General features: G+C 45.2%; 2 protein-coding genes across 5 annotated transcripts in view; both read right to left on the bottom strand.

Moving 5' to 3' along the window:
• Nucleotides 1-17,982, bottom strand: part of MTSS1 (MTSS I-BAR domain containing 1) — a 184,128-nt gene that overhangs the window by 16,035 nt on the left and 150,111 nt on the right. For all 4 annotated transcript variants that reach the window (XM_050801694.1, XM_050801696.1, XM_050801695.1 and 1 more), the window contains exons 7-8: nucleotides 1,390-1,547; nucleotides 72-179 (exon numbers count right to left, since the gene is read on the bottom strand). In XM_050801694.1, coding sequence (XP_050657651.1) covers nucleotides 72-179; nucleotides 1,390-1,547 — 266 coding nt within the window. The remainder of the gene's footprint in view (nucleotides 1-71; nucleotides 180-1,389; nucleotides 1,548-17,982) is intronic.
• TATDN1 (TatD DNase domain containing 1) overlaps nucleotides 1-17,982 on the bottom strand; it is a 233,945-nt gene that overhangs the window by 75,426 nt on the left and 140,537 nt on the right. The gene's annotated exons all lie outside the window — the stretch shown is intronic.

The raw sequence follows: 17,982 nt of genomic DNA, 5'->3' as shown, positions 1-17,982 counted from the left end.
CACAGGAACACTCATGGCCTTGAGCTTTTACCTCTTTGGTTTGATCCTGTAAGTGAACCCCTGAAGCCTACCTGTTCACTTGAGGAGGGCAGTTTGTGAGGGTCCATGGTCAGGCTTTTTAGATCTTCCGAGATGGTCTGAAGGTGGGTTATCTCCCCTAGCATTGAGATTTCTTCTTCCTGAAGGAAAAGCCATTCATGAAATGTTATTATCCTGAGTAATTCCCTTCACCCCTCTAGTCCAGTTGTTTTTATTAGGGTCTCTGTATAACCCTTTCAGTTTTTCAGAAAAGGCACCATTGGGACTGGAAAATCTCTGGTGAAGGCACTACATGCCTTTTCTTTTGGGAAATGGGATGGAAAAAGAAATTTGCCATAATGGAGGAGTGACCTGTGCATGGGGGACAGTGGGGAACATGTGGGCCTCCCTCTCAGGGCCTGGGGGACTGCCAGGCCAGCTCAGATGGTCTGACAGTGTGTTCCCATGGGATCCTGCAGCACAGCCCTCTTCACACGGTGGCCCTTTTCTGAAGTTGCTAAGCTTCAATGGATGACACGACTTGGAGATATTTTGGTCCAGATCTTTGTGACAATGCCTGTGTGTTCAACAGACGCTAACTTTTCCCCTTCTTTCTTGTGCTTTTCCACCAACTTAATAAAAGACAAGACAGACATAAGCTGGGGACCACGGAAGAAACATCCCATGTGCTTTATCAAAGTGCCAAGCTGGGACTACGGGGCCAGGCTAGAATGATCCATGGAAAGTTCTATGCTCAGGGGAACAATTCAAATTCAGACATTTTGCTAGGGCTAAGGGAAATGAGCTGGTACCTTCCAGTCGGCTTCCAGAACGCCTACAGTGCAAGTTCTCAATTACGGCATGCAAATGATTTCCTTAAAAATTAGGTCTAAATTGATTCATTGAGGCTCTTGGATATTCATCTCATGGTCACCCCTGGGTACTCAGCTTCAACAGTGAGTCTCAAAACCACCTGGAGTGCTTCTTTTAAAACACAGATGACTGGGTCCCCACCCCCAGAGGTTTGGACTTGGTGGGTCTGGGTTGGGCCCAAGAACTTGCATTTCTAGCCAGTTCCCACTGATGCTGCTGACCTGGGGACCCCACTGTGAGAACCACTGTGCTGGGCCTTCTTGACTTGGTGAGAGAAAGTAACATGGAACGAGTGGTGCTAGAACAGTGGACGAGGAGTGAGTTACGTGGCCACCAACTCGCACTGAATCATTGGTCTGCACAAGAGATTCCACCATCATTCCTGACATTAGATTCTGACAGTAGATTCTCCATGACTCAACCGTGGACGGACAAAATTAGAATGAAGCCACCTCCACATCAGCAGTTTAAACCTTCTGGAGTTTTCCATGAACTTACAATCACTGGCCGCAGCATAGAGATGAAGGTGCAGAATCGGCCACGTTCTTCAATCAAAGCCTTCCGGACGGCCTGCTTTTCTGTTTCTTCCAACAAGAGATATTTATCATTGACATCTTGGAGAGCACTGTCCAACTGAGGCTGGATATCACCTCTCCCTGCACAAAACGGAGACCCAAGCACGGCTTGCTGAAACACCAGCTTCCGGAACAAATGCCCCTTCTCCCTGGGGTCCTTGCTGGAGTCAAAACCACAATTTCCCAGGACATAAAAAAAGTATTTATTCATGTCCCAAAAGGATGTAAGGTGGCTGTTATTCTAGGACCAGCCATTTCCAATTTCCAATGCCCAGAGGGCACATTTAGCCTGATTTATTCGTGACAAGGAGTATTTCCCTGGGGCAACTCTTCATGACTTGCCTTCTCACATTGCACAACCCCCACCAACTCTTCTGCCAACAAAACCCTGGGACACAGAGCCAGACAGCATTCTTTCCTTCCAGAACATAACAAGGTGAGAGCCTGTGGGTGTTTCCAAAAACACACAAGCTGGCTTTGCTGGGTCAATCTCAAAGAGCCTCTGTCTGGATAGAAGTTTCTGTTCCTAAAGACAAAGGTGGCAAGCATCCGCTCTCCTGGCTTGGGGGGCCCATAGGAATCCTTGGCAGTTACTTTAACTCTCTAGTGGAAAGTCTTGAATGCTCTTCCTATAGAACAAGCTCAGTAACAACAAGACCTCCAGACAGGTCTCTGCGGGTGAAAAACTGAAAGTGGGGTCTATGCAGAGCCTGGCCCGTGTTCACAGACCCCAGTTAGGTGGAGGCAACCATTTCTAGAGTTTAAGACAGGGTGTTAATCTTTTGAATGACTAACACATGGTTAGCAAGCCATCTTTGCAAATAAAGTTTTATTAGAACACAGCCACATCCATTTATTTACCCAGCGAATTTTTCAATTTTTTTGTAGAGATTGCCTGTACCAGTTCTCCCTACAATGGCAGAGTAGTGTTACACAGAGTATGGCCCCCAGACCATGGCCCCTTACAAAAGAAGTCGGCTGCCCTAAAAGATAAACATGGACCAACAGGCACCGTGTCCAAAGGAGTAGCTACTACAAATCTGATCTGTAGGTGGGGACACCAGCTCATAAGCCTCCACCCTGGGTTGCCTATGCAGGGGCCTCACCTATCACTCAAACCAGAGAGAGAATTTCTAAACTTCTTCAGGGCAGGATTTTGGTCTTTCCCAGCACAGCCCCTAGTACAATGTCATTTGTGTATACAGCAGGTGCTTGATAAATGTCTGCTCAATAGTTTCAACACAAAATGTTAGAGCTGGAAGGGGTTATCCAATTGGGCCAACCTGCTCATGTTTCAGTGGAGACCAAGTCCTAGAGAAGTCGAGGGACTCGTCTAAGGTCATAGAAAGAATGGCACAGAGGCAGGGTTGAGCCACACTGCCTAATTCCCTTAACACTGAACCTATTCTCTGCCCCATTACCTCACAGGAAGGGCCCTGCAGTTCCCATCTATCCCTCTTGATATTGTAGAGAACATTAAATGCAATGAACCATTTGGTTTGAAGAAAGAAAGGGTCAGGGAAAATTGCCATGGATGTAGGAACATACTCTGTATTTTTCACTCATAAGCAGAGGAGAAAGTTTAATTTGGAGCAAGAGGCAATCAGGCTTAAAGCACATCCCAATAGAAAAGGTAGTCAGATGTTAGTAAGGAAAAGTCACTTCTCAGGAAATAAGTTCTAAGTTAGCACGTAATGAGAAAATTATAGATAGTCAAAGATCACCCTTGAAAATGCCTTAGATGGCCAGTAAATACAGTATGCCTAGCTTTGTGTACATAACTCTCATCAGTCAAATGAGTACAAATGTGTAGACCGTATGTATCTAAGTCCATGTTGGGGTGCTATCCAGCAATTATACTCCAGTGGCCCCTCCTCTGTGGTTTTGCTTTCCAAAGTTTCAGTTACCCATGGTGCGGTAAAATAAGGTATTTTGAAAGAGAGAAAGAGACTACATTCACATGACTTTTATTACAGTATATTGTTGTAATTGTTCTATTATTATTGTTATTAATCTCTTACTGTGCCTAAATTATATATTAAACTTTACCATAGACATGTATGCATGGGAAAAACCACAGTATACGTGAGGTTTGGTATTATCTGCAGTTCTAGGCATCCACGGGGGGTCTTGGAACGTATCCCCTGAGGAGAAGGGGGAGCTACTATATATAAGAAATTTGCTGCTTGAGAAGTCTCTGCATAATTCTCTCCTTTTTGGAGACAGGGTCTCGCTCTGTCACTCAGGCTGGAGTGCAGTGGAATGATCATAGCTCATTGCAGCCTTGGCCTCTTGACCAGCTGGGACTACCAGCATGTACCACCATGCCCAGCTAGTTTTTGAATTTTTTTGTAGAGATTGGGTCTTGCTTTGTTGGTCAGACGGTCCTGAACTCCTGGCCTCAAGTGATCCTCCCACCTCAGCCTCCCAAAGTGCTGGGATTACAGGCATGAGCCACAGCACCTGGGTGTCAGCATATTTTCAAGGTGACTCACTCACCCATCTGCCATGTAGTCACTACCTCCACCCCTCAGAATAATTCTATACTATGCCTTCAATTTCCTTCTCAAGGATGTAGGAGTAATCATCACCATACATTAATGTGGCTGCCTGAGCCACTGGTTTCATGTGTTTTTAGTAGACAAGAAACCTGTAAAAGCATTCTCCTAGTCTCTCCTGGAACTTGCCTCGGGGCAAGGGCTTTGTTCACAGAGACCCACCACCTTTGGCCAAGGGCTTACAGAGGGAAGGCTGGGTGTCACCAGCACTATGAAAACGGTGGGTTTTCTCTTCTATTTTAAAATGCTGGCTAGTGCAAAATTAATCCACATATACTTAATGTGTGCATGACACAAGTCCGCCAGCAGGGAAGCTCTGGAAAGCTGTAAACCCTCGCTTTTCCTCTGCAACCAGCAAAACAGCAGGGCCAATTGTGGGCCTTGTTGGGCCACATGACTCAGGGCTGGTCTAGAGGGCTATTTCTAGTCTGTCAATCTATTCTATGATGTTCTAATAACAAAACACAGAGGGCTGCAGACCACCTTGGAATGTTCTAAACTCTCGTGTAGGGCAGCGAACAGAAGTCAGGAGACACCAGATTGAGACATATCGTGTTTGACCAAACTTGCTCGGTGGGCTTTGATTATGGTAGCAATTTTTAAAAATAACAGCCTACAAGGCTGGGCATGGTGGCTCATGCCTCTAATCCCAGCACTTTGGGAGGCCAAGGTGGGCAGATCCTGAGGTCAGGAGTTCGAGACCAGCCTGGCCCATATGGTGAAACCCCGTCTCTACTAGAAGTACAAAAATTATCTGGGTGTGGTGGCACACACCTGTAGTCCCAGCTACTGGGGAGACTGAGGCAGAAGAATTGCTTGAACCTGGGAGAGGGAGGTTGCAGTGAGCTGAGATCATGCCACTGCACTCCAGCCTGGGCGACAGAGCAAGACTCCATCTCAAAAAAATAAAATAAAATAAAATAAAATAAAATAAAATAAAATAAAATAAAATAAAATAAATTACAGCCTATGATTGTCAGAAATTGGAAAAATGTATGTTTACTTCCTTTCACAAGTTATAAGGCACATGGCTATCCATAATTAATAATGCTGACTTTAAAAAATATATCTACATAGGAAAGAAAAAAAGGCCATAGAACCAAGTGTTATCTAATTTGGAAAATATAAATTTAAATTATCCTATGATTATAGCCAAGTTACTTTAAATATGTATTAAAATTAAAGGACTCTCAAATTGTAGCATTCTAAAATAAGTAGACTCTGTAAAGATCGCTATAATTATAGTCAGCACATTTCCATTCAGGATAGATCATAAGCTAAAACCACAATGTCTGTTTATTAAATTCACTAATACAACATGTAATTATATTTATTAAAAAAAAACTGTGAAAGAAATTATTTCATGTCCTAGTTGGATATACTGGTTTTAAGACAGAGTGATCTTTTGAGGACCACAAATTCAGAATTGTGTTGGTACTGTTTTAATATACACAAAAGCCCATTCACTTCGCTCCCATCAGCAGTGTTAGGAGCGTCACCACTGAGTCCTTGAGCACCGGTCCTGGCTAGTCCAGCTCCCACGGACTCGACCTCCATGCTTTTGTCTCACGTCTGCTACCTCCACCCTCACTGGGCCATCACAGTCTCTCACCCGAACAGATGCCAACAGCCCCTAATGTCTCACCCCAGATTGCACTTGGACTAGCTCACCCAGAGCAGCCCTAGGTTACTTGCTTTTCTTTTTTTTTCTTTCTTTTTTTGAGACAGAGTCTTGCTCTGTCATCCAGGCTGGAGTGCAGTGGCGTGATCTCAGCTCAGCTCACTGCAAGCTCCGCCTCCCAGATTCAAAGATTCTCCTGCCTCAGCCACCTGAGTAGCTGGGACTACAGGCACGCACCACCACGCACAGCTAATTTTTGTATTTTTAGTAGAGACAGGGTTTCACCATGTTGGCCAGGCTGGTCTCAAACTCCTGACCTCAAGCAATCCACCTGCCTCGGCCTGCCAAAGTGCTGGGATTACAGGCATGAGCCCCCACACTCGGCTGTGGATTACTTTCAAAATGCAAATATTCTCACTGCTTTTCAACAGCTCCTATTGCTCTCAAGAAAAGTCCAATGTCCTTAACATGGCCTGCCCTGCAAGGCATGAAAGGCCACTGCCTGTCTACCTCATAGCCTCAGCCTTCGTGGGCCATTCTCTCCCCTCCTCTCCCTCTCATCCTCCAGGGCCTGGGCCCCTTCCCACCTTCACTCCGCTCTCCTTCTGCTACATTCCTAACACCTTTTATCCTACAGGTCTTGCTTAATTCTCAATCCTTCTGGGAATCCCGCCATGAACTTTCTCCCCAGATTAGGCTTCTTTTCCTTGATCTCTGAAGTCCCTTACACTTATTCACAGCACTACCCCCAGTTTGAATTTCATCTTTATTTCTCTAGTTATTTGACATCAGTCCCACGGGGGCAGAACCCATGAATGCTTTTGCTCAGTGTGTATCTCCTCAGTCAGCACACTTGCCTGGAAAGCGGCAGGTGTTCAAATATTTGCAAATGAATCAAGCACTGATACAACTTGACCAAGTTTGCTCACTGGCCTCAACCATCAGGCCCTTAAATGGTCTAATGCTTCAGAACCAGCCAATTCCACAACATCAAGCAGCCAAGAGGAGGAGGGAGGGGGTGCCTTAGATGAGCTTCCCAGACAAAATTCTTGAGCAAAGAATTGCTTTCGGCTTTCTTCTGTAATATCTTGGGCATCTTCAGTCTTGAGAATTTTTTTCCTGCTGCTAGTTTCCAGGTCTTGGTGTATTCATGCTGCGGAATTCTGATCAACAGCAGCCAAGAGCCTCTTATTCCCCCATCCCAGGGGAAATCATGATTATTCTCTTTGCAGAAAATGTTCCTGGGGCGAAGCACTGTGAAGGCACCATGTCATGGGCCAAGGCAGCACCCCTAAAGAAGGAAGGAATTTTTTTTTTTTTTTTTTTGAGACACAGTCACGCTCTGTTGCCTAGGCTGGAGTGCAGTGGCCCAATCTCAGCTCACTGCAACCTCTGCCTCCTGGGTTCAAGAGAGCACGTCCGATTAACTTTTGTATTTTTCTGTAGAGACAGGGTTTTACCATGTTGGCCAGGCTGGTCTCGAACTCCTCACCTCAAGTGATCTGCCTGCCTCAGCCTCCCAAAGTGCTGGGATTACAGGTGTGAGCCACCGCACCTGGCCACAGAAGGAAGGAATTTTTAAGTGAGGAAACTTTACAGAGTTTTCTGGAATGAAATAAAGATCCCGTATCAACTTCAACACTTGCATTTTATTCTCCTTCATCATTACGTACATATTCAAGGCAGGAAGGAATACCCCTTTTGATAGATGGGGAAACAGACTGAGGGAGCAAAGTGGTGTGCACAGGGCCACGGTCACCAGCACTGAGCCAGCCACGGGCACAGCCAGAATCCAGCCCCAAGTCTTTCACGTTCTGAAGATGAGGTTCTTTGTGTTTCCTGCTCACAGCAAACATGAATGCTGGGAACAAGCTGCCAAGAGCTAAACAGCCGATCAAAAAGCCAGTGAAATATGATTAGTGTTATCTGTACTGGTCCAGCCTCTTCAGACACAGGCTGCACTCGCATGGTAAACTTCATGGCTCAACCGAGCCAGCGGCTGTTCTCCGGCAAAGGGCTCTCCAATGCGGAAGAGCAAACCCAGGATACGTTGGGCCAAGAATGCTGCCAGGAGTCAGCAAATCACCCCAAGTCTTTCCTTTCTTCAGAGACAGGTGTAAGGAGAAGCCATTAGAATCTTACGAAATGACTTTCACCTGTCTCTGACTCACACAAATACTGTATTTCATTCTAAGATAGCTACTTTCCCTCACGTTTACACCTCACCAATCGGGGTGTGTCTTACCATCAATGGTGCGTCACAGTTTAATTGGTAGGTTTTTTTCCTTTCTTAGTGGTCTGGAAAATAACGGTGCCTCTGACAATTGCTTGTATCCCAGAGTCAAATGAAACATGGGATATAAATACTAAAATACAAAATATAAATCCAGACATGCAAGTTGACAGTGGAGATTAGAATTTGGAATGAAAAAATTCTGTCTTCCCAGCAAAAGGAGGCTATCCTCATTATCCCTTTATAAGTCATCTTCTGCTCTTAATAACCCACAGTGGGTTTTGACTGATTCCCAAAAGAAAAAACCAACCGGAAATCAAAAGATGTGATTAGGTAATACTGAAGGCTTTTAGCCTTAAACTTTTTCAAACAAACTCAATTTCCATTATTTTTCAACCTACTGTGCCCCAGTTTCCCTTTACCTGTGGGATGTAAATAATAACAGTATCCAACTCACAGGGCTGCTGGGAGGGGAAATGAACTAATCCGCATGAAGCGTTCAGAACAACGCCCAGCATGTGCTGAGCACTCACTGAATGTCAGGCAGTATCAGCTGCCGCTGCCGCAGCATCTCTGAACTTGTTCTTCTGACACTGGCTAGTTTAGCAGGTGATAGTATGGGCGGTCGGGTGGGTTTGTTTGTTTGTTCGTTTTTTAAAGAGAGCTTTCAGTTCAAGGTCCTTTTTGATGTAAGAAAATGCAAAAGATTCCATGATTCTTTCACTACAAGTAACAGTTTTATCATCAAGATTCTTCATTGCCCCCTGGGCAACCAGTTGTTTATCAAAGCAAAGGATAAAAAGAGACATTTCAGAGAACAACCAGAAAACATCCCATGCCAACCTGCAGCTCACCATCCAGAGTGTCTCCAACAGAGGATCCTCACGGCTCCAAAATGCTTCTTCCTTTGTGGTTAAAGAAATACTCCACCATCTGCCAACCTGGCTACCGTATCCAGAAATTCACCATCGCCTTCAACTCTTCCTTCTTTCATTTGCATTTCTCCTAAGTAGCTCTTGAATCCAGCTGTCTTCCTCTCTATCTCTGTGGTCACTTCCCTGAGCCCAGGGACCTAGACAACCACCACCACTTGCTAACTGGATGTCCAGTTAAGCCACAGTCTAATCCAAATACACACTGTCATGGTGGAATTATCTAGAAGTCAAAAAGGCTTCAAGGGCTTCAGCAGAGTTCTGAACATCCTTAATGTAGTAAACAAGGCTACAATCTGCATTCTTCATAAGAAGCCAGTCATTGTACATATGGTGCTTTCCTGTGTTCTGCGACTTCTTCTAGAGAATTATTAAACTTATTGGGCGAGGGGGTCATAGAAATCCCCAACTTTGTGGTCGGCTGGGCAGAAGTGTGAGGAACATGGGGACCTCACTTGTGGCTGGTGACTGAATTTGGGGCAGTCTCACAGGATTGAACTCTTACCTTGTGGGGTCTGCACTAACACTAGGCAGTGAGGTAACTGAACACGACAGCCAGCTGCGGTCAGAGAATTGATGTTGGAACATAAATGCATTCTTCGTTCTAGGGACAGCTTGAGGGTAGATGCTACTTTTACCTCCTTAGTAGCTAACAGAGTCTAGCACAGAGGAGGCATGTCATATCCCTTTCCTGAATGAATGAAAGAACAAACTGATATATGGAGGCTGGAGTGTTCTGCAGGACTCATCTGCAGCAGTCACGGATGTTTATGAATGGAAGAATGGCACCAGGCGTGAATCAATTAGTCCCACGAAAACCGGGAATGGCTGATGGGCTGCAGCTCAAGACAGGCAGCAACCGCTTTCCCACCCTGCCATTCCGTCAGGCTTTGCCCATCCTGTTAGTGTTCTCTAGGGAGATGAAAACCATATTATGCAAGGAATAAATATTTCAAGCAAGTTGTCTGTTTCCTTTTCTGCTGTTTTGTATTTGGTCAAAAATTAACGCTAAGAAAAGTACTCAGCTCCTGGCATGCCTCCATACTCTACATACGTCTCCCTCTGGTCCCTGAATGCAGCCACAGGGAAGTCAGGTGACCTGCACCTTAACAGTACTATTGTGCACAGGGACTCCAGGGCATTCTGAGACCAGAGTCACAGGCAAGGCACTCAAGGAGCCATGTCTACGTGAGGTTTTACTGGAGACAAGCTTTGCAAAGGAAGAGTTCACAGCTCCAGGCTTCTGGTGGATCTGTTTGGCTTGTGTTTACCTAGAATCCTCAGTTATAATAATAAATAGCCCAGCCTCTGAAGGCTACGTGCATTCACTTGAAATGCAACATCGCTTTGCAGAAGATTTCTTTTATTTTGGAGACAGGGTCTCACTCTGTCGCCCAGACTGGAGTGCAGTGGAGCGATCTCAGCTCACTGCAACCTCCACCTCCCAGGTTTAAGCGATTCTTCTGCCTCAGCCTCCCAAGTAGCTGAGAATACAGGTGCATGCCACCACGCCCATCTAACTTCTGTATTTTTAGTAGAGATGGGATTTTGCCATGAGGGCCAGGCTGGTCTCAGACTCATGACCTCAAGTGATCCTCCCACCTCGGCCTCCCAAAGTGCTGGGATTACAGGCATGAGCCACTGTGCCAGCCTTGCAGGAGATTTCTGAGTTAAATTCAGACATCTATGGATTCAGGTCAGGGGCAGCTTCCTGATTGTCACAATAGGTCTAAGGGTAAAATTCTACCACCCCTGCTTCCACCCAGATAGAAGCTGTCTGGCTGTGCCCACATTCTGTATTTCCTCATCAGCCTTCTAAGCCCTGGGCTTGGCCTCGAAGAACTGGCTGGAACCATCCCACCGTCTGCTCCTTGTTCTTCCTCCTCACTCCACTGACATCCCTGTAGGAAGGAGAGCTCCTAGTACTAACCCTCTTCAAAATCGGGGGGGGGGGTGGGGTTGCAGGGAATCTAGACAGATTGAATTTTTACCATAGAGGCAGGGCAATTGATCCATTGATTGCAGGTCTCAGGGTCATTCTGAGAGTGCTTTTCGCTGGTTTTGTAAACACAAGAAACATTCCTGTGGGTGAGTGCATAGGCTGGATACAGCTGGGGGATGAGCAAACCACTGTGCATACGGGAACGGATTCACATTTCACAGGCTTTTTCCAAGAAAGGAAGAATGATGTGGAGAGGCTTTTGGGGTCCACTTTGGAGTCTGATCAGAATTGAGGCCCAGTGATTGGAGGCCTGGAGGCAGGTCAGTGTGGGGTGGGGAGACACGGTCCAGGAAGCCAGAGGCTGAGTAGCCAGGGCTCACTATGATTCTCTATGCACACAGTCCACCCTCGGTGGGACGACAGCCCTGCCTCAAGGCTGTCCCTGGAGCATCAAACACACAGTGTGACATGTCGACCCTTCACCACCGTTGCTAGTGCTGCTTTCTAAATGACAAGAGCCATGTGTTGGTGCATGCTGTCCCCTCTACCTTGAATACCCCTCTTCATTCTTCACCAGCTGACCCCTTCCTCCTCCTCCTCCTCATTATCCTCCTCATTATCACTACCCTACCCCCAGGCTTAGCGAGGCTCCTTCCTCTCTGCCCCCAGGTTACACCTTTTGCTTATATTCATCCCAGCACTGGCCAGCGGGTGGCTCACACCTGTAATTCCAGCACTCTGGGAGGCCAAGGCAAGAGGATCGCCTGACGTCAGGAGTTCAAGACCGTCCTGGCTAACACGGCAAAAACCCATCTCTACTAAAAATACAAAAATGTGCCAGCAGTGGTGGTGCGTGCCTGTAATCCCAGCTACTCGGGAGGCTGAGGCTGGAGAACTGCTTGAACCCGGGAGGCGGAGGTTGCAGTGAGCTGAGATCATGTCGCTGATCGTGATGGGGTTTTGCCACGTTGGCCAGGCTGGTCTGGAACTCCCAAACTCAGGTGATCCGCCCACCTCGGCCTCCTAAAGTGCTGGGATTACAGGTATGAGCCACCATGCCAACGCGGCCAGCCGAGCCAATTCTTAAAAATAATTATTCTTTTTTTCTCTCTGTATAAATATTTTAAAAATTTATAAGAGCTACAAATCATAGAGCTTTTCTTGTGTTGTTATAGCCAAATTCACTGTGGCTTTGCCCTATGAACCAGCCCCTACAAGAGAAAAAACTAAAGGGGGCTGCAGAGATTTCTCTTTGAAAGATAAGCAGAATCTTTAGAACTTACAAAGTCAAAAGGCTATACAGTTTCTTTATTCATTCCAAACTGACTTCCCATCATTTCAAATAAATAAAATGCTCTATTTACTCCACAAACTGACTGATGCCAGGCTCTCGGCAAAGGTTCCAGTAAAACTCAAGACTCAAGGGACTGTGTCCTCAAAAGGCTATGTACTATATGATTGCATTTGTATACAATGTCCAGAACAGGCAAGTCCAGAAACAGAAGGCGGATGAGTGGTTGTTAGGGTCGGGGTAGGTGGGAAGACCTGGAAACAGGGAGGGACTGCTTAACGGGCATGAGGTGTCTTTCGGGGATAATGAAACTGTTGTGAAATTAGATAGTGGTGATGGTTACACAACACCATGAATGTACTAAAAGCCACTGAAACTTATACTTTAGAGTGGTTAAAATGATAAATTCTGTGATGTGAATTTTACTGCCATAAGCAAAACAGTGGCTGTGGCTTACCTTCCTTCCAAAGGTTTACTAGAAACTGTGCAAGCTGTTTCATAATCACAACGTTGAGAACTGGAAAGGGTGATCCTTTTTAAAGCTGGGGAACCACTAGCCCAACATCGCCATGAGGGGAAACAGAGGCAGACGTGTGTCCCCTAAGATAGTGGGGCGTGCAAGCCCCAACCATCAAAGGAGAACTTTGTGCACTGGGTTTGCTGTAAATGACAGAAGCCACTTCAAAAGCCTCTTTGGAGCTGTTCAGTGAAACGCTCAGAGAACAGCTGGGCACACTCAGGCAAGATAAACCACGCGGACACCTCGCAGACAGACCTCCCGGGACAGAGCGACAGCAACAAGACTCCAAAAGCAACTTGAAGTTTTAGCAGCATGATCATCCACAGAGTGAAGTTCAACATTCAGTCAAGAAGAATCATTCTGATTACTTAATTGGAAGATCTGATACTTCTGAAATGGAACGTTTCACAAACTCTACTGAAATAAGAAATACTTTTGATTTATTTTTAAAAAAATGAATCATTGGTTATGGAAAGAGCTATATGGTCTTGCAGAGAGGATAATGTTAAAGATGTTTTGCAAGCTTAACACAACCAAATCTGATCGAAGAATTATTTTGGGGCTTGCAGCTCTATGTTTTGTTTGTGGCGTAAATATATACATACATATATATGCAGGTATATATGTATGCAAAAATGCTTATTTACTGTGGAAACGACAGTTTAAGTCACTCTGTATTTCTTTTTTCCATGAGTCTAATATTGAATTATGATGATTCAAAGGCTCTCAGGGTGGCGTGCTAACATGGTAAATGGCTAAACATCCAAAAAAGAAAACAATTAAAACACAACGCACACACAATTTTCTTAAAGTTGTGGAAAATTAGGTAGGCACAGTTGATTGTTTTGAGCTGGTAGGAAAACCTGGGCAGCTAGCAGAGGTCTGGACAACCACGGAAAGCCCACAGCGAGGACCACACCGTGAGCAGCCACCAGAGATTTGGGATGGTAGACTTACCAAGAGTGTCCACTGGCGGGGGGCACACGGTGAGAAAGTGCAGGATACACAATTGACACAAAAAGGAAAATAATAAAGTCAAACCGATATTCAAGCAGCAGCAGCAGCAGTCTTACCTTGGTTTCGTGTGTTAAACTGTCCATGGCTCACCACCAAATTTTCTCTGAGGGCTGATTAAACCCACATCCGTGTCCCCCTTCTCTGCTTTACTAATATCCTTTCCTTCTCATCTAAACAAAACCTTACCAGTTAGTAATGACCACCCCTAGAGAGTACAGCATGGATTTTGAAAGAGAGAGATGAAAAATATATACCCAGAAGAAGCCAAGCTTTGGCAAGAAAACCTTTCGAGTGTAGTTTACCATCACTTGAAAAATATCTAGGAAATCCTAGGAGACAAAGCTTAGGGCGGGATGAAAATGGAAAAAAAATTAAAGAATTTAAAATTGTAGTATAACAGCAAATACTATACTGGTATAGAACTCTGTGAGTCTGTTGATTACATTTATATCATTGGCTTTGCAGCCTCTAGTGGAAAGTGATAGAGTCAATGACATTTAAATGTCAGCTGTACAGTTAACATACTACAATGTTCCAGTTTTCTCTCTCTCAAGAAAAGTCCCTGCTGGGCGCAGTGGTGTGTGCCTGTTAATCCCAGTTACTAGGGAGGCTGAGGCGGGAAGATCCCTGAAGCCCAGGAGTTTCAGGTCAGCCTAGGGCCACCTAGTGAGATGCTGATTCCAAAAAAAAAAAAAACATCAAGACTTCTTAGATTTAATGACGTCATGGTAATAAGCGGAACAATGACTATAATAAGCACCTAATGAATGCTGGCCATTATTATTTTTAAAAATCCTTGATAAACTTTTTGTAGTTACAGATGGAAACAGAAGGCTTTACCAGAATTAGTATTATTATTTTTTGAGATATAGTCTCCCTCTGTTGCCCAGGCTGGAGTGCAGTGGCACGATCTTGGCTCACTGCAACCTCCACCTTCAGGGTTCAAGCAATTCTCCTGCCTCAGCCTCCTGAGTAGCTGGGACTACAGGCATGCGCCACCACACCCAGCTAATTTTTGTATTTTAGTAGAGACGGGGTTTCACCATGTTGGCCAGGATGGTCTCGATCTCTTGACCTCGTGATCTACCCGCCTCAGCCTCCCAAAGAGCTGAGATTACAGGCATGAGCCACCGCGCCCAGCCCAGAATTAATTTTTAATTTACATTGATAACAACATGGTAGTTAAATGAGAATAAGGCTGCTGAGTTCGTGCAGTCGGGTGGCATACGTAGGTAAATACAATGTAAAGCGCCTCTCATTTCCGATGCTCTCCTACTTTCCCCCACTGGGTCATGGTCAACTCCAAGACCTCCAAGGCAATGAGATGATATGAAGCAGGCAGAGGACTCAAGAGACACTGTTCAGAACCCCGGGCTACTGGGTCTGCTCCACACCCAGGTGGCATCCTGCCACCTCTGTCCCTCCACCTGTCGGCAATGTTGGCTCTGCCACGTGCTCTTGATCCTGTGCACGAGCCCAGAATTTCTCTGAGGGTGGGGACTAGCTAACTCTTTGCCTCAGGTTTACTTCTAGTAGGCCTCCGACAAGCTTGCCTTCAAGAAAGACAGGCACACTCATCCACAGCCATAGCATATCCCAAGTTGCTAAAAAATGATTTTGAGATAAAACCTACCAAAGGCAAACCACTGAAAGTTTCTTGATGGAAATATTTAAACACCTTTAGATTACAAACTACCTCTCTCTATAGTAAGAAAGAGTCAAAGAATGTGATAAAAGGTGATATCTGCAGAGTAAGAAGGAAAGTGAGCCACTAACAAAAATCACATCCATGTGTGTCTGCCCACGTCAAGGATGGTGGTAAACCATGCTTACACGCACAAAGGCACCTGAAATGCTAAAAGGAGAGTCCGAAGAATTTTTAGATCAAAGATCAGAGTTTTTGAAAAAGGCATGGCAGGAAGCTGCTTGAGAATCTCCTGGAAATGTATTAAAAAGGAAGTGATTATCTGGCTGCATACATCAGATTCCATCTATCAGGACAAAAAAATGTATCCAAAAGCTTCATCCATCTGAACGCATGGTACGTCAAAAGGAACTGCTAACACTTTTACAAACCACGGGTCTGGGAATCTGCCACTTGAAGGAGTTGAAACAGATCCCTCAAGGTTTTCTAGCAGAAAGGGAAATGTCAGCTAACCAGACCCCTAAACAACTGAAAGCCTCAAATAACCAGATTTCTTCCAGCCCTTAAGTGAGTTGTGTTTTCTTCAGTCCATTCTCAGCCATACATATGCCTCCTAGGAAAGCTCTCCATAAAAGTGTCCAGTCCAAATGTGACTCTAGTACCTTTTAAAAGGCTGCTTTCATCTCAGAAATATACAAATAGAAACACCTGGTCCAAAACTGCACTTACAGATTTTAGAAAAAAATCTTTACAAAGGATAGAAATAAAAATTATTTTCTGGTTGTACCTTGAAGTAACTGGACATTCTCCAGAACATTCCAAGCTATGGATCTGACCAATCTCATGGGGAAAAGACATGGTGCCAGAGACTGCCAGTGTGAGGCTGTGGCTGAGAAGACAGATGCTTCAGAAACCTTGGATTCTCCAGCCTCCATTCTCTCATCCGTCAGGCCAATGTGGCCCAAGAAACCACACAACTAAATGCCAATCATTCCCAAGTCTCAGGACCAGATGCCTCTCTTCATGTTACACACAATCCAGCATCCTATGGGTCCCAAATCTTTCTATCCAGCCTTGATAGGGAGCTCGTTATGCTGCAGGCAGCCTGAGCCAGTGCTAGGAAGTCTAATTGCCAGAAACTTCTTTTGATGTTGCACTGCAATCACCCTATCAGGCTTCACCCAGAGGTATAAATTCTGCTAATTGGGCAACGCCAGTGACTTTGAGTGACAGACGAGGACCGATTCAGCCTCCATGCAGAATTTAAATAAAAGGACTATCACTGCAGCCAAGAACTTAGGGCCTCTGAAAAGTGAGCGGTGGAAGAGTTGAGGGAAAATAGCTACTTTTTCTTCCTTCATCCTTTTCACCAAACTCCCAAACCTTTTCTAAGCCTAAACATCTTCCCTGGACCATCTCTCCCAGTCCAGGAATCCCTCCTCTCTCAAAGCTGCCAACCTGTCAGTTACGTGGAGTTCAGCCCCGAATTGTGACCAGCCTCCTCTCCTCCGGGCCTCGGACTTCATGGAATATGGTAGTAATTTTACTTATAAATGTTTACCTCTACAGTCACTAAAATGTTACTATGTCACAAACCCTATTACTTGTCAAACACTAGCTCCCAGGTGCCCTGGTTAGATAGGATACAAATCTGAGAAGCTCCAGACCAAAAACAAACATACGAAAGAAACTGCTGGGGCCAATGCTGATGGAAAATCTGACTGTGGCTGAAAATTCCGCCGCCTTTATCTCGAAATGGGCTCATGGTGGTTGTGAAAATTCGGGGTGGGGGGCTCATTTGATAGAAATGTTCAAGGTTAAAAACTGTGTCCTATTATCACCCCATTCCACACCACCCTCCACCATCCCATCTCTCCAAATGTGTCTTCTTCTATTTCCAACAGAGAACTGTTGGTTTAGGGGAGAGAAAATTCAGGCTGGGGGATCCCAACTCGAAAACATTGTCGTCTCAAATTAATGGTAAACACCACCCACAGAGCAGCCTGACGGAAGAACCCCATCTTATCAGTTGTGAAGCAGCAGATTCAGAAACTTGGTGTCAAAGAAGAATAGACTGGAAGGAATGTCACCTTCTCTAGCTCAGGAGAAAGTCCCTACGTTTTTAGGTGGTAGTAAAATGTTACAAGTGCTTGCGAAGTGGATGCCGCTAGATTTTTCTCTTCGAACTCCCAGTCTATTCTGGAGGAACAAAGGTGGGTCAAAGATCTGACGATTCACTGGTTTGCGAAGGAGGATAAACGAGGACATGGGGGAAAGGCGTCTTGCCTGGTTTTGCTCAGTGGTAGATTATCAAGCTCCTCCCTCATAAACACCATGGAAAATCCCCTGTGTGGCCGTGACTCCCAGCTTCCCCTGCACCCGTTCCTAGCACTCTCACAAGACTTAATAAAGGGTTTTGAAGATTATAGGCTGTGAAAGCCGCAGGAGAAAATGACATAATTTCTGTAATAATTACTAGAGAACATTTGCATAAAGGCCTTTCTGCATTATCCCAAGGCTTCTAAGAAATTTATAGGTATCATTACGAAGCACAATAGGCATGGAAACTGTCAGACTGGGAAGACAAAGGTGGGGGAAGGAACATGTCAAGTCCCACTTGGCAACCGCCTCAAATTAATACCTATTCTGCACTTTGAGAACGTGAACTCAGATAGGTCCTATTTGCTCCCATCTGTTTTCCAGGGGCCATCATACCGAAGGAAGTCTCTGAAGTGAACACCTTTCGCTTCAAAGACA

Source organism: Macaca thibetana, chromosome 8, assembly GCF_024542745.1.
Source record: "Macaca thibetana thibetana isolate TM-01 chromosome 8, ASM2454274v1, whole genome shotgun sequence".
Taxonomy (NCBI): domain Eukaryota; kingdom Metazoa; phylum Chordata; class Mammalia; order Primates; family Cercopithecidae; genus Macaca; species Macaca thibetana.
Note: the sequence above shows the minus strand (reverse complement) of the source record. Positions and strands in the feature narration are given on the sequence as shown.